This window comes from Salvelinus sp. IW2-2015, linkage group LG7, assembly GCF_002910315.2.
Source record: "Salvelinus sp. IW2-2015 linkage group LG7, ASM291031v2, whole genome shotgun sequence".
Classification (NCBI taxonomy): Eukaryota; Metazoa; Chordata; class Actinopteri; order Salmoniformes; family Salmonidae; genus Salvelinus; species Salvelinus sp. IW2-2015.
The window spans coordinates 1,598,399-1,616,373 of NC_036847.1; the positions used below are offsets into that span (position 1 = coordinate 1,598,399).

Sequence of the window (17,975 nt, forward strand, 5' to 3'; positions counted from 1 at the left end):
ACCTCAATTACATCTCTTAATGAATAATGTGGAAATTGAGCAAGTTGAGGTGACTGAACTGCTTGGAATAAACCTGGATTGTAAACTGTCATGGTCAAAACATATTGATACAACAGTAGATAAGATGGGGAGAAGTCTGTCCATAATAAAGTGTTTTTCTGACTTCTTTACAACACTATAAACAAGGCAGGCCTGGTTTTGTCGCACCTGGACTACTGTTCAGTCGTGTGGTCAGGTGCACCAAAGAGGGACTTGGGAAAATTGCAGTTGGCTCAGAACAGGGCAGCACGGCTGGCCCTGAAAAGTACACGGAGAGCTAACATTAATGACATGCATGTCAGTCTCTCATGGCTCAACGTGGAAGAGTAATTGACTTCCTCATTACTTGTTTTCGTAAGAGGTGTTGACAAGCTGAAGGTACCGAGCTGTCTGTTTAAAATACTAGCACACAGCTCGGACACCCATGCATACCCCACAAGCCTTAACACCAGAGGTCTCTTCACAGCCCCCAAGTCCAGAACAGACGATGGGAGGCACACAGTACTACATAGAGCCATGACTACATGGAACTCTATTTCACATCAGGTAACTGATGCAAGCAGTAGAATCAGATTTAAAAAGCAGGTAAAAATACACCTTATGGAACAGCGGGGACTGAAGAAACACAAACATAGGCACAGACACATTCATACATGCACACACACATCATAACATACGCACTATACACACACGTACACATGGATTTTGCGTTGTAGATATGTGGCTAGTTTTTTTTATATACACAACCCCAGCAGCACAAAAACGCAGGAAGGAAGTACATTTTCTTAGAAATGTAACTTTGCCCTGTGCTTCTCCGATATTTGCTCTTCTTATAGCCTAGGCCTATAGTATGGATCATTTGATTGAGACCAGACTTGATAGCAGAGAATCAGTGATGAGGGGCATCTCAAACATTGAGATATAATAAGCTAATTATCAAACCCAAAGCAGTATGACATTTAATCGATTGCAAATTACATGACCCTCCCCTTGTCACGGGTATGCGTACTGGTAAAGAAGTCAGGTGCAGGAGAGCAGAGGGTTGTGAACAGGCGCACACTTTATTGAGGCAGGAGAAACCAACAGACGGACGCCACTGCGTCAAAACCTCCAGCCAATTGGCAAAAGTGCAAAACCGCGCAAACAGTCACAAACATTATGTTTACCAAATAAACATACCTTGTGAACAACACGGAATATAAGAACACCAGTCTGGCGTGTCACAAATAACACGTAACAGAAACAATATCACACAAAGACATGAGGGGGAACAGAGGAATAAATACATGCAGTGTGATTGGGGAATGTAAACCAGGTGTGCAGGGAACAAGACAAAACAATTGGGTCAATGAAAAATGGAGCGGCGATGGCTAGAAAGCCGGTGACGTCGACCGCCGCCCGAACAAGGAGAGGAGCCGACTTCGGCGGAAGTCGTGACACCCCTGTAATAAAAACAAATATATACTACACCCTCGTCCTAACTGAAATTGAAAAAGCATGACCCTCTCCCATTTTCCTCCAGGTAACAATTGTGTAAATTCCGTTCGCTCCCTTATGTGCCTAAGGGAGATGTGCTCCAGGCGGCTTTGATTGATGGGTCCTTTTAGGAGGGTGGGTGTGCGTGTATGAGTTCGCTAATTATCTATCTCCATTCAGAGAGTTTCCTAAAATAGGCCTAGCCTGTCTGGACTTCATCTCTTTAATCAGATAGAAAGAAAACTGTAGGCAGCAAGTGTCATGATAGTCAGCATATGTGCGAGGAATCATGACAGGTGCTAGTTTCGCATGTCCTCTCTTATTAAATGGGGTGCAACTGAATGAAATGTAGCCAAGCTCCTTTAATGATTCATCCTATTGGATGAGCAACCTATCCATATATGTTCAGTAATTTTTTCCTTAGTATATGATCTTTCTCTCATTACTGCGTGCTCTCCAATCACTTTGAACAACATATTGCCACTGAGAATGACCGCAGCAGTGTTGGAGACGTTCTGCAATTTTTGGGGAAAAGTGGAGGGAAAAACGCATCAGACCTGGTGTGTTCTCGGTTTAGTTGTTTCATACAAACAACATGCATATATCTCAGCTACCATTACACTAACTATACGTTTCTAGTACACCAGTCATTTAAAATTCAACTGAAAGTGGCGGAAATGAATTGTTACAATTGACCCCAAAGGCAGGGTTAAATGTAACACTGTAAAAATGTTAATTAATAATACACTACCGGTCCAAAGTTTTAGAACACCTACTCATGCAAGGGTTTTTCTTTATTTTTACTATTTTCTACATTATAGAATAATAGTGAAGACATCAAAACTATGAAATAACACATAAAGAATCATGTAGTAACCAATTTTTTTTTAAAGAAATCAAAATATATCTTATATTTTGATTTCCAGCTTCACCTGGAATGCTTTTCCAGCTGTCATGAAGGAGTTCCCATATATACTGAGCACTTGTTGGCTGCTTTTCCTTCACTCTGTGGTCCAACTCATCCCAAACCATCTCAATTTGGTTGAGGTCGGGAGATTATGGAGGCCAGGTCATCTGATGCAGCACTCCATCACTCTCCTTCTTGGTAAAATAGCCCTTACACAGCGTGGAGGTGTGTTGAGTCATTGGGATGGCGTATCGCTGCAGAATGCTGTGGTAGCCATGCTGGTTAAGTGTGCCTTGAATTCTAAATAAATCACAGACAGTGTCACCAGCAAAGCACCCCATCACCATAACACCCCCTCCTCCATGCTTTACGATGGGAAATACACATGTGGAGATCATCTGTTCACCCACACCGCGTCTCACAAAGACTTGCTGGAAGGAACCAAAAATCCCACATTTCCACCGTTCTAATGTCCATTGCTCGTGTTTTTTGGCCCAAGGAAGTCTCTTCTTATTATTGGTGTCCTTTAGTAGTGGTTTCTTTGCAGCAATTTGACCATGAAGGCCTGATTCACGCGGTCTCCTCTGAACACATAAAGTTGAGATGTGTCTGTTACTTGAACTCTGTGAAGCATTTATTTGGGCTGCAATTTCTGAGGCTGGTAAAACTAATGAACTTATCCTCTGCAGCAGAGGTAAATCTGGGTTATCCATTCCTGTGGCAGTCCTCATGAGAGCCAGTTTCATCAGAACACTTGATGGTTTTTGCCACTGCACTTGAAGAAACTTTCAAAGTTCTTAAAATGTTCCGTATTGACTGACCTTCATGTCTTAAAGTAATGATGGACTGTCGTTTTTCTTTGCTTATTTGAGCTGTTTTTTGCCATAATATGGACTTGGTCTTTTACCAAATAGGGCTATCTTCTGTATACCCCCTACCTTGTCACTATACAACTGATTGGTTCAAATGCATTAAGAAGGAAATAAATTCCACAAATTAACTTTTAAGGTACACCTGTTAATTGAAATGCATTCCAGGTGACTTCCTCATGAAGCTGGTTGAGAGAATGCCAAGAGTGTGCAAAGCTGTCATCAAGGCAAAGCGTGGCGATTTGAAGAATCACAAAAATAAAATATATTTTGATTTGTTTAACACTTTTTTTTGTTACTACATGATTCCATATGTGTTATTTCATAGTTTTGATGTCTTCACTATTATTCTACATACAAAAGAAATAAAACTTTTGACCAGTGGTGTATTTATAATTTGAAACTGATATTTGAATGAAAATACACTATATTGACAACAACAAAGCGTTAATTTTATATTTTACGCATGTCATATTGACCAAAAATGGAGTAGCCAAAATGTATACATTTAATACGTTTTTCATTTTTCTAAGGTATTATCTTAGTTGTACTGGCAAACTTGATGTAAAGAAGTGCCATTGTATATCATAATGGAATTTTGGGTAAGGGGCTAAGTCTTATCAACTATACCAATCAAAATACCCTTTCTTACTGATAAAAATTATATATAATTAGATACATGGGGAATGTTCCACAGGTCAATAATAAAAACAGAGAGGCAGCAAGAATATTTTGAATTCTGCCTGAAAAACAATTTGTTGTCAGTAAAAAAAAATGTATCAATGGATTTAAGCAAAAATTCATAGGTATGTAGATACACTAACCAAGCATTAATTAACACACTGAATAACATTTTGTTGTTGCTACTGATGCTGTGTTACTTTGTTCCCCAGTCTTCCTTTTGAGTTACCTTGCTATTTGTCAATGGGTCCGCACAATTCATTCACTCTTACAAAAAAGGGTTCCAAAAGAGTTCTTTGGCTGTCCCCAAGGAGAACTCTTTTTGGTTCCAGGTAGAACCCTTTTTCGTTCCAGGTAGAACTATTTTGGTTTCCATATAGAATCCTCAGTGGAAAGGGTTCTACATGGAACCCAAAAGGGTCCTACCTGGAACCAAAAGGATTCTACCTAGAACCAAAAAGGGTTCTTCAACGGTTTTCCTATGGGGACAGCCGACAAACCCTTTTCGGTTCTTGATAGCACCTTTTTTTTTCCATATGTACAAAAGTACAATATTTAGCCTGAAGTGCTTCTCACAGCAATCAGAAAAAAGCAGATAAGCTGTTTCTGTAATTTGTTGCTGAACATATATATTACCTGTAATACTGTCACGATCGTTGGTTGAATTAATGGACCAAGGCGCAGCGTGCGTAGAGTTCCACAACTTTAATAATGAAACTCACAAAAACAATAAAGGATCAACGATACGTGAAGCTGATGTAGTGCTCGCAGGCAACTATACATAGACAAGATCCCACAAAAACCCAGTGGGAAAAGGCTGCCTAAATATGATCCCCAATCAGAGACAACGATATACAGCTGCCTCTGATTGGGAACCATACCAGGCCAACATAGAAATGAAAGTAGTCACACCCTGACCTAACCAAAATGGAGAATAAAAAGGATCTCTAAGGTCAGGGCGTGACAGTACCCCCCCCCCCCCCCCCCCCSCCAAACGTGCGGACTCTGGCCGCAAAACCTGACTCTATAGGGGAGGGTCCGGGTGGGCATCTAGCCTCAGTGGCGGCTCCGGTGCGGGACGTAGACCCGGCTCTGCTCGCGGATCCGCCATCTTCGGTGGCGACTCTGGTGCAGGGATTGTCGCCGGAATCTCCGGACCGTGGATCGTCGCCGGAATCTCCGGACCGTGGATCGTCGCCGGGAGCTCCGGACCGTAGACCGTCGCCGGAAGCTCCGGACTATGGATCGTCGCCGGAGGCTCCGGACCGTGGATCGTCACCGGGAACTCCGGACCATGGATCGTCGCCAGGGGCTCCGGACCGTGGATCGTCGCCGATGGAACCGGACCGTGGATCCTCACAGGAGGCTCCGGGCCATGGATCCTCACTGGAGGCTCCGGACTGCGAACCGTCGCTGGAGGTTCCGGACTGCGAACCATCGCTGGAGGTTCCGGGTTGCAGACCAACATAGAAATGAAAAAACTAGACTATCCACCCTAGTCACACCCTGACCTAACCAAAATAGAGAATAAAAAGGATCTCTAAGGTCAGGGCGTGACAAATACACTTGCAATAAGACTGTCACAGAGGAATGCTCAGATCACGAAATGTGCCTTTACTCTGTTTACCCCCACTGATGCAGTATTCAATAACCTTTCTACTTGTAAGCCAACATTAGTACTCCTGTATCTTTGACAGCCAAATCTCCAGTGGTGGAAAAAGTACCCAATATTCATAATCAAGTAAAAGTGAAAGTCACTCAGTAAAATACTTCTTGAGTAAAAGTATATACTTAAGTATCAAAAGTAAATGTAGTTATTCAGATATACTTATGTATCAAAAGTAAAACTAGAAATAATTTCACATTCCTTGTATTATGCAAACCAGACGGCACGATTTTTTTGTTTTTCAAGTTTACGGGCACACTCCAACACTCAGAAATAATTTAAAAACGAAGCATTTGTGTTTAGTGAATCTGCCAGATCAGAGGCAGTACGGATGACCAGAGATGTTCTCTTGATATGTGTGTGAATTGGACCATTTTCATGTCCTAGGCATTCGAAATGTAACGAGTACTTTTTGGTGACAGGGAAAATAAATGGAGTATTTACATTACATGACATTATTTTCTTTACTTTTGTATCATGGCAACTTTTTTTTWAAACTTATTTTGTACATAATGTTGCTGCTACCGTCAGAACAGCGATTACTCACCATGAACTGGCAGAAGCTTTTTTTTGATTAACGGTTCCCGACGAGCCTGACATTTGCATGAAGAGAAGACAGAGAAAAATAGGGCGGAGGTCGGGCTACCTTCTGAGAATTCATAGGCGATTGAATAAACTTCCACTGCCTTCCGTTCTACTAGCTAACGTGCAACCATTGGAAAATAAAATAGACGACCTACGAGGAAGATTAAATTACCAACGGGACATTAAAAACGAATATCTTATGCATCAAGAAGTCGTGGAAAAACTACGACATTATCTACATACAGCTGGCTGGTAATACACTGTATCAGCGTCTGGTAAGAAAAGGGGTGGCGAATTATGTATATTTGTAAACAACAGCTGGTGCATAATATCTGGTATCACAATACTAGAGTGAAAAAAACTCTAAACCACCTTTACTCCACACACAGAGACGCGTACAAAGCTCTCCCTCGCCCTCCATTTGGCAAATCTGACCATACAGTGGCTTGCGAAAGTATTCTCCCCCTTGGCATTTATCCTATTGTGTTGCCTTAAAACCTCGAATTAAAATAGATTTGTATTTATTTGTATCATTTTATTTACACAACATGCCTACCACTTTGAAGATGCAAAATATTTTTTTGTGTGAAACAAACAAGAAAAAATACAAAAAACTGAAAACTTGAGCGTGCATTCACCCCCCCCAAAGTCAATACTTTGTAGAGCCACCTTTTGCAGCAATTGCAGCTTCAAGTCTCTTGGGGTATGTCTCTATAAGCTTGGCACATCTAGCCACTGGGATTTTTGCCCGTTTTTTCAAGGCAAAACTGCTCCAGCTCCTTCAAGTTGGATGGGTTCTGCTGTTGTACAGCAATCTTTAAGATTCTCAATTGGATTGAGTTCTGGGATTTTACTAGGCCATTCCAAGACATTTAAATGTTTCCCCTTAAACCATCCGAGTGTTGCTTTAGCAGTATACTTAGGGTCATTGTCCTGCTGGAATGTGAACCTCCATACCAGTCTCAAATTTCTGGAAGACTGAAACAGGTTTCCCTCAAGAATTTCCCTGTAATTAGCGCCATCTATCATTCCTTAAATTCTGACCAGTTTCCCAGTCCCTGCCATCTTGGGGTGATGAGAGGTGTTGGGTTTGCGCCAGACATAGAGTTTTCCTTGATGGCCAAAAAGCTCAATTTTAGTCTCATCTGACCAGAGTATCTTCTCCCACATGCCTTTTGGCAAACACCAACCGTGATTGCTTATTTTTTTATTGAAGCAATGACTTTTTTCTGGCCACTCTTCCGTAATGCCCAGCTCTGTGGAGTGTACGGCTTAAAGTGGTCCTATGGAAAGATATGACAGATCATGTGACACTTAGATTGCTTACAGGTGGACTTTATTTAACTAATTATGTGACTTCTTTAGGTAATTGTTTGCACCAGATCTTATTTAGGGACTTCATAGCAAAGGGGGTGAATACATATGCACGTACCACTTTTCCGTTATTTTTTCATTTCACTTCACCAATGTGGACTATCATGTCCATTACATGAAATCCAAATAAAAATCCATTGAAATTACAGGTTGTAATGCAACAAAATAGGAAAAACGCCAAGGGGGATGAATACTTTTGCAAGGCACTGTAATTCTATCCTCCTGATTCCTGATTACAAGCAAATATTAAAGCAGGAAGCACCAGTGACTTGGGCAATAAAAAAAAGTGTTCAGATGAAGCAAATGCTAAGCTATAGGACTGTTTTGCTAGCACAGACTGAAATATGTTCCGGGATTCTTCCGATGGCTTTGAGGAGTAAACCACATCAGTCATTGGCTTCATCAATAAGTGCATTGATGATGTCGTCCCCACAGTGACCGTATGTACCCCAACCAGAAGCCATGGATTCCAGGCAACATCTGCACTGAGCTAAAGACTAGAGCTGCCACTTTCAAGGAGCGGGACTCTAACCCTGAGGCGTATAAGAAATCCCGCTATGCTCTCCGACGAACCATCAAACAGGCAAAGCATCAATACAAGATTAAGATCGAATCGTACTACACCGGCTCCGACGCTCGTTGGATGTGGCAGGGCTTGCAAACTATTCAAGACTACAAAGGAAAGCACAGCCGAGAGATGCCCGGTGAAACGAGCTTACCAGATGAGCTAATCTAATTCTACGCTCGCTTTGAGACAAATAACACTGAAACATGCATGAGAGCACCAGCTGTTCAGGACGATTGTGTGATCACGCTCGCCGCAGCCGATGTGAGTAAGATCTTTAAACAGGTCGCAGGGCCAGACGGATTACCAGGATGTGTACTGCGAGCATGCGCTGACCAACTGGTTGGCATGTCTTCACTGACATTTTCAACCTCTCCCTGTCCGAGTCTGTAATACCAACATGTTTCAAGCAGACCACCATAGTCCCCTGTGCCCAAGAACACTAAGGTAACCTGCCTAAATGACTACAGACCCGTAGCACTCTCGTCTGTAGCCATGAAGTGCTTTGAAAGGCTGGTCATGGCTCACATCAACACCATTATCCCAGAAATCCTAGACCCACCCCAATTTGCATTCCGCCCTAACAGATCCACAGATGATGCATTCTCTTATGCTCTCCACACTGCCGTTTCCCACCTGGACAAAAGGAACACCTATGTGAGAATGCTATTCATTGACTACAGCTCAGTGTTCAACACCATAGTGCCCTCAAAGCTCATCAATAAGATAAGGACCCTGGGACTAAACACCTCCCTCTGCAACTGGATCCCGGACTTCCTGATGGGCAGCCCCCAGGTGGTAAGGGTAGGTAACAATACATCCGCCACGCTGACCCTCAACACAGGGGCCCCTCAGGCGTGCGTGCTCAGTCCCCTCCTGTATTCCCTGTTCACTCATGACTTCACAGCCAGGCACGACTCCAACACCATCATTACGTTTGCCAATGACACAACAGTGGTATGCCTGATCACCGACAACGATTAGACAGCCTATAGGGGGGAGGTCAGAGACCTGGCTGTGTGGTGCCAGGACAACAACCTCTCCCTCAATGTGATCAAGACAAAGGAGATGATTGTGGACTACAGGAAAAGGAGGACCGAGCACACCCCCATTCTCATCGACGGGGCTGTGGTGGAGCAGGTCGAGAGCTTGTCCACATCACCAACAAACTAACATGGTCCAAGCGCAACATGACAGCCGTGAAGAGGGCACGACAAAACGTATTCCCCCTCAGAAGACTGAAAAGATTTGGCATTGGTCCTCAGATCTTCAAAAGGTTCTACAGCTGCACCATGGAGAGCATCCTGACGGGCTGCATCACTGCCTGGTATGGCAACTGCTCGGCCTCCTACTACAAGGAACTACGGAGGGTAATGTGAACGGCCCAGTACAACACTGGGGCCAAGCTTCCTGCCATCCAGGACCTCTATACCAGGCGGTGTCAGAGGAAGGCCCTAAAAATTGTCAAAGACTCCAGCCACCCTAGTCATAGACTGTTCTCTCTGCTACCACACGGCAAGCTGTACCGGTGCGCCAAGTCTAAGTCCAAGAGGCTTCTAAACAGCTTATTCCCCCAAACCATAAGACTCCTGAACATCTAATCAAATTTCTACCCAGACTATTTGCATTGCCCCCCCCTCTTTTACGCCAGTGCTACTCTCTGTTATTATCTATTTATAGTCACTTGAATAACTCTACCTACATGTACATATTACCTCAATTACCTTGACTAACCGGTGCCCCCACACATTGACTCTGTACCGCTACCCCCTGTATATAGCGTGGCTATTGATATTTTACTGCTGCTCTTTAATTACTTGTTCCTTTATTTCTTATCATATTTTTTAAACTGCATCGTTTGTTAGGGGCTTGTAAGTAAGCATTTCACTGTAAGGTCTACACCTGTTGTATTTGGCACATGTGACTAATAATATTTGATTTGATTTGAAAATGTGTCAAAAATATAAATAGTAAAGTAAAATACAGATACCACAAAAAGGCATTTAAGTTGTACTTGTAGTATTTTTACATAAGTACTTTACATCACTGCAAATCTCTGTGCTATTTACTGTATCCTGGCTGGGCTGTGTGTGTGCACGTACGCCTGCACGCGAGCATGTTCACATGTGTATATGTTAGAGTATGTGAATATACATGTCTGTGTGGCCATGTGTGCGTGCCTGTGTGAGTTGTCTTTGTTGTTCTCGCTGCTGCGCTGGAGACGGAGCTCAAGAGAGTGAAGTTAAGAGAGCCCCCAGTCCACCCACACTGCTCGACACGGTACAGCAGCAATGCACTTTTGTCATGTCTTAGTTCAGAGCCCCATGCGAATGTATGAATCTTTCATCTCTCACAAAGCTGTCTACACAGATCATTTTGTTCCCTTGTAAATAACAGGAAACGTAAAATACAATGGAATTTGTAATGGCTTCCTATCTGCAAGGAGAGTCACACTGCTTAATTATTTGCTTACTGACTGTGTGTGTGTGTGGGGTGGGGGGGGATTCTTTGTACTGCAATGTGCGTGGAACAAGACAGTCTTGTAGTCCTGACATACCAACTGCTCCCAGTGTACTATGTCAACACCTTGTCAACAAATAGATGCAGTATGTCAACTCTATTCTCTGTCTGTTGGAAGCAGACGTGACAGATTGTTGACTACTACCCCTGTGTGTGTTTTCTGTTGTTTCAATTTCATTCTAAAGCGGATTCTGTCGTACTGCAACTACTGTATACTGTACAGTACCAGTCAAAAGTTTGAACACACCTACATTCAAGGGTTTCTTGTTATTTTTACTGTTTTCTATATTGTAGAATAATAGTAAAGACATCAAAACTACGAAAAAACACACATGGAATCATGTAGTAATCCAAAAAATGTTAAACAAATCAAAATATATTTATATTTGAGATTCTTCAAAGTAGCCACCCTTTGCCTTTATTACATTTTTGCACACTCTTGGCAATCTCTCAACCAGCTTCATAAGGAATGCTTTTCAAACAGTCTTGAAGGAGTTCCCACATATGCTGAGCACTGCTTTTCCTTCAATATGCGGTCCAACTCATCCCAAACCATCTCAGTTGGGTTAAGGTCAGGGGAATGTTGAGGCCAGGTCATCTGATGTAGCACTCCATCACTCTCCTTCTTGGTCAAATAGCCCTTACACAGCCTGGAGGCGTGTTGGGTCATTGTCATGTTGAAAAACAAATGATAGTCCCACGAAACGCAAACCGGATGGGATGGTGTATCGCTGCAGAATGCTGTGGGAGCCATGCTGGTTAAGTGTGCCTTGAATTCTAAATAAATCACAGACAGTGTCACCAGTAAAGCACCCCAACACCATCACACCTCCTCCTCCATGCTTCATGGTGGGAACCACACATGCGGAAATCCTCCGTTCAGCTATTCTATGTCTCACAAAGAGATGGCGGTTGGAACCAAAAATCTCAAATTTGGACAGATTTCAAAGGTCTAATGTCCATTGCTCGTGTTTCTTGGCCCAAGCAAGTCTCTTCTTCTCATTGGTGTCCTTTAGTAGTGGTTTCTTTGCAGCAATTCACGCAGTCTCCTCTGAAAAGTTGACGTTGAGATGTGTCTGTTACTTGAACTCTGTGAAGCATTTATTTAGGCTGCACTTAAAGAAACTGTCAAAGTTCTTGAAATTTTCCAGATTGACTGACCTTCATGCCTTAAAACAGAGATGGACTGCCGTTTCTCTTTGCTTATTTGAGCTGTTCTTGCCATAATATGGACTTGGTCTTTTACCAAATAGGACTATCTTCTGTGTACCACCAATACCTTATCACAACACAACGGATTGGCTCAAATGCTTGAAGCAGGAAAGAAATTCCACAAATGAACTTTTAACAAGGCACACATGTTAATTGAAATGCATTCCAGGTGACTACCTCATGAAACTGGTTGAGAGAATGCAAATGAGTAGGTGTTTCCAAACCTTTGACTGGTACTGTATGTTTAGTGCAACTATGGGTAGCGTAACACTTTACATGAGCCTTTTGTCTTATTAAGGGCTACATAATTATGACATAATACTGACACAATTGGTGTCCTAAACATTTATGACAGCTGATGTTAGCTTATGACAACTGACAATACATTTCCTTGACACAAACCACTGCTTATCGGCGAAATATTCTACACACATTCAGAGTGGTTTCAGTGAATTAGCTCATTTGAGCTCTGCTAATACACCTTACACTACTCAGTATCTTCAACAGCTTTGGAAATGGCCACATTAATATTCTGTGTGACTAATGCGCAGGAAACTTAAGGAGAAAACGAAAGCAACTCGTTGACTTTGATGGTCATACAAACTTTGATAGAGTGGCAGATTCGGTTCTCCCATGAGATTTCTGTATACTTTAGGTCTCTTCCTGTATGTATGGTGCATCTAAATGAGGTTTTACTCCCCATAATCTCGTTTCTTGCTGCTAGAGGGGAGACTTTGGCCTTGCTCTTTTGTAGAATGTTCAATGACAAATGTCCTTGAAAAAAACTGCCGTGTAGGATACTAAAATTCCCTCTTGACAAAAACTAAAAGGGATGGTGTTCAGAATTGGGGTACAGCCTCTACCTAACAAAGCCAAAGGCCTACACAAAACACAAAGGCAACATGTCCCCCACAACCATTTTGGACAGGTGTTATTGGTCATTCCCCTTTTAGACTTTTTATAGTCAGGACTATTATTGCAGTCATTTCCCATGCCACATCTGATTCGTGTTCCCCCCGTCCCCGTACGATTTTAGAAATGGTGTATACTATGCCTTTGAGTTATTGTATGCACTGCCAAGGTTAACTCACTGTTGAACTGACGAAGTAATAGTCCGTCTTACAATGGCAGGATGAGAGGCATCGACCTCACTGTGTGTTGTATAAATCAATTCAAATCAAATGTTATATGTCACATGCGCTGAATACAACAGCTGTAGAACTTACAGTGAAATGCTTACTTACAAGCCCTTAACCAACAATGCAGTTTTAAGAAAAATATGTGTCAAGTAAAAAAATCTAAAATAAAAGTAACAAATAATTAAAGAGCAGCAGTAAAATAACAGTAGCGAGGCCATATACAGGGGGTACCGGTACAGAGTCAATGTGTGGGGGCACTGTTTAGTCGAGGTAATTGAGGTAATATGTACATGTCACATCAAAAAAGCAGGGCCACACATTTCTTCTTAGTTGGTTTTACGGAAAGTTCTCATGCACATCTTCATTATGGCGAGGTCATACACACATACACATGCACATAGATAGCCTACACAACTATACACACACACACACACACTCACTCACAAACACATACACACACACACACACAAAATAGGCCACAGACTTCATTTCTCGAATACTGTGTTGCAGGTGTCCAGGACCTTCAGTAAGTTAATTAGCCTGCGGTCCTCTGCTTGCTACAAACTGCGACCATATGGGGACCGTATGATGCTTTGGCTGACCTATTTATATTACTTTGCTTCATCTCCTGTTCAGCATGTGTAATTGAGATGGTTTAATTTTGAACTGAGGAAATGTGCATCCGTCTTGAAGAACGGGCACCTTATGATATTCCTAATGCACAGATGGGATAACCTAAAGCTGAACACTGCTTCATTGATGCTGCGCATAGACCTAATGATGTATCACACAGCTCTGATGCTGAAGTGCTCAGATGTGAAATGTAGGGCTGCGGTGTGGTGTTGGATTGCCTTAGTACACACTCTTTCACAGCAGAGCAATCATCTCAGTCAGTAGGGAGTTAGCTGACTTGCTAGCCTTCTAATGGGGACAGGATATGAGTCATGGTCATTATGAATAGGCCATTAGCACATGAGCACACCCTGTGGCCCTCGATGTCCACAGAACCGTTTATAGCTTGTAAACGACAGAACAAGGGACACTAGGTTAAAGGTCAATGTTTCTCTCACAGGGGTTTATGTACTGTTGGCTCAATGAAGACCAACCACAGGCCTTTAATGGTTGAATCTTAAAATAAAAAAGGCATGTGTAATGTATTTATTTGCACAAATATGTACTCAATAAAAAAACGAACACATTCATTTTCAATTTCTCCTTCCTTCTGTCTTCCTGCAGGTAGTGCAGGCACGTCGGTTATGTTTAATAAAAACGGTGACGCTCCGGGACGCTACGACCTGTTCCAGTTTCAGATGACCAACTCCAGTGTTCCTGAGTACAGGCCCATCGGACAGTGGGTGGAGACACTCCAACTCAGGGTAAGTTTAAGGCCTGTAATCTTGGCTTGGACCAAGGACACATGGTCCAAGAATCATTAGAATACTTATAATGGCCTTATTTGATTATATTTATGATCTGTAGAGATACATTTCATTCATTTTAGAAAAATGTAAGTGGATAATAGGCCGAATCTACCACATAACCAAAGCAGATTTGTGAAGGTGCTGGAGGCAGAAGGCAAAACAGGAAAAAGTCGATGCACACTTCCAGTCAAATCCACATTTCTTTAAATAGTATCAAAGCTTTCAGTCAGTCGACTTTCATCAGAGCATACTTTGATGAAGGCTTTGATGAAGGTCGACTGGCTGAAAGCTCAGCTACTATTTAAAGCAATTTGCATCAGACTGAAAGTGTGCAGAGACTTTTTCCTTTTTATCAGAGAAATGTAAGTGCAAACGAGGCACTTGAGAAAACGGTGATTGATTGGCCACTAATTAGTACAAAACTTGTTTAGGAAGAGCAATGTAAAATCAAATTAAGGAAATAGCCTATAGTCCTAAGAATGAAGCTGTTGCTTTTTGGCAAGACAACGATAAGTTGTCTAAAGCGGAAAAAGACTGACACCTGTCTACTGAAATATGTTTGTCAAGAAATATTAAAGAGACAGATGATATTGACAATGTCATCTCTGATGAAGAGCTGCATCAAAATGTGTGTCTAAAAGTGACTTAAATCCACCCTGACAAACAACAAACCACCCCTCCTTCCAAAAAAATGAATTAGCCGTATCAGTCCAAGGTGACAAATCTTGCTTTGTGGTCTCCATAGCAACAGTGGTGTTGGGCTCATTACTGTTTCCAGCCGGAGAGTCAGTGTTTAATCAGGAACTGTTCCAGGGAGTAACATTGTCCACATAACAAATCACAGCCCCTGCACGGATAACTGATAGCGGATCATAATCCACTGAGACAGCGTTGAGACAACACATTTGTCATACAGGTGCATGTGAGCTGCAGGACATGAGGGAGCAGCATGTACAGGAATGCTCACACACTGTAGTCGTTGTAGGTTTTGGCTTGCACTAAGGTATTGTACAGACAAAAGGAGTAGATTTTAAGACAGCTGAATGTTTTTGGTTGTGTAATATCTTAAAACCTCAGGACAGACTTTAATGTGATTATTATCAGAGCAATTTACAGAATCATTGGTTTTTGGGAGCCAGGAGATGGGGAAAATTATGCAAGTTGTGATGTGGGATGACAAAGAGTTCTTCGAGATGACTTCAAATCAAAAAGTATTTGTCACATGCGCCGAATACAACAGGTGTAGACCTTACAGTCAAATGATTACTTACAAGCCCTCAACCAACAATGCAGTTTTAAGAAAATACCCCCAAAAAGTAAGAGATGAGAGTAACAAATAATTACAGAGCAGAAAATAACAATATCGGGGCTATATACAGGGGGTACCAGTACAGAGTCAATGTGAGGGTGCACCGGTGTCGAGGTAATTGAGGTAATATGTACATGTTAGTAGAGTTATTAAAGTGACTACACATAGATAATAACAGAGTAGCAGCATCGTAGAAGAGGGAGGGGGGCAATGCAAATAGTCTGGGTAGCCATTTGATTAGATGTTCAGGAGTCTTATGGCTTGGGGGAAGAAGAGAGAACAGTCTATGACTAGGGTGGCTGGAGTCTTTGACCATTTTTAGGGCCTTCCTCTGACACTGCCTGGTATAGAGGTCCTGGACGGCAGGAAGCTTGGCCCCAGTGATGTACTGGGCCGTTCACACTACCCTCTGTAGTGGTCGGTGGTCAGAGGCCGAGCAGTTGCTATACCAGGCAGTGATGCAGCCCGTTAGGATGCTCTCGATGGTGCAGCTGTGAAATCTTTTGAGGATCTGAGGACCCATGCCAAATCTTTTCAGTCTCTTTTCAGTCTTCACGACTGTCTTGGTGTGCTTGGACCATGTTAGTTTATTGGTGATGTGGACGCCAAGGAACTTGAAGCTCTCCACCTGCTCCACTACATCCCTGGTGGAATACAATGGGGGTGTGCTCGGTCCTCCATTGAATCCCGGGAACATATTCCAGTCTGTGCTATCAAAATAGTCCTGTAGTTTAGCATCTGCTTCATCTGACCACATTTTTTATTGACCGAGTCACTGGTGCTTCCTGCTTTAATTTTTGCTTGTAATCAGGAATTATGGTCAGATTTGCCAAATGAAGGGCGAGGGAGAGCTTTGTACGCGTCTCTGTGTGTGGAGTAAAGGTGTTCTAGAGTTTTTTCCCCTCTGGTTGCACATTTGACGTGCTGATAGAAAATAGGTAAAAGTGATTTAAGCTTCCCTGCATTAAAGTCCCCAGCCACTAGGAGCGCCGCCTCTGGATTAGCGGTTTCTTGTTTTCTAATGGCGGAATACAGCTCATTGAGTGCAGTTTTAGTGCCAGCATCGGTCTGTGGTTGTATATAGACAGCTATAAAAAATACAGATGAAAACTCTCTAGGTAGATAGTGTGGTCTACCGCTTATCATGAGATACTCTACCGCAGGTGAGAAAAACCTCGAGACTTCCTTAGATATCGTGCACCAGCTGTTGTTTACAAATATGCATAGGCTTTCGCCCCGTTACCAGAGGCTGCTGTTCTATCCTGCCGATAGTGTATAACCCGCCAGCTGTATGTCATTGATGTCGTTGTTCAGCCACGACTCGTTGAAACATAAGATATTAAAGTTTTTAATGTCCCGTTGGTAAGATATACGTGCTTTCAGTTCGTCCCATTTATTTTCCAGGGATTGAACGTTAGCTTACAGTACTGATTGCAAAGGCAGATTAGCCACTCGTCGTCTGATCCTCACAAGGCACCCCGATCTCTTTCATCGAAATCTCAGTTTCTTTCTCCAGCGAATGACGGGGATGAGGGCCTGTTCGGGTGTTTGGAGTATATACTTCCCGCCCACCTCATTAAAGAAAAATTCTTCATCCAGTTCGAGGTGAGTAACCGCTGGTCTGATGTCCAGAATCTCTTTTCGGTCATAAGAGACGGTAGCAGCAACATTATGTACAAGCAATGCGAAAAAACTAACAAAATAGCACAGTTGGTTAAGAGCCAATGAAACGGCAGCCATTCCCTCCGGCGTCATCATGATAAGATGACTTGTACTGACTTAAAGGATATTTAACCTCAAGTCTGACTTTAAGGTTAAACTAACATTGTCATCAAAGAAATCCACAAGAGTGTTGAGGCTCAGTATCTTTTAAGTAATTCAGTAACCTTCTCTAAATTATCTCTGTAGTCGACTCCACGTCTTTGTGACAAAATATCGATTCTGAAGAGAAATTCCCCCTTTAAAACTGTTGTAGAATTGACATTTTTAAGGTGGTAAATCTGATTCTCCTAAACTAATCCCATTTTTCATACCTCTCTGGCTTCTGCACTCTTTATTAATCACATAACATACTGCATTTGTCTGGCATTTCATTGTTTCTCTCTTTTAATTTTATTTAATAAAAATGCAAGTGCTGTCTCCATGGTGATATCAATTACTCTTAAATATGGAATAGGACACTTCAAATCAAATGTATTTATATAGCCCTTCG

The 17,975-nt window shown here is 42.3% G+C and overlaps 1 protein-coding gene across 1 annotated transcript in view; it reads left to right on the top strand.

Annotated features, from left to right (window-relative positions):
- The window catches only part of grm7 (glutamate metabotropic receptor 7), a 115,356-nt gene that overhangs the window by 79,849 nt on the left and 17,532 nt on the right, over positions 1-17,975 (top strand). Inside the window, exon 7 of the mRNA XM_023990614.2 lies at positions 14,270-14,409. Within this exon, the coding sequence (XP_023846382.1) occupies positions 14,270-14,409 (140 nt within the window). The remainder of the gene's footprint in view (positions 1-14,269; positions 14,410-17,975) is intronic.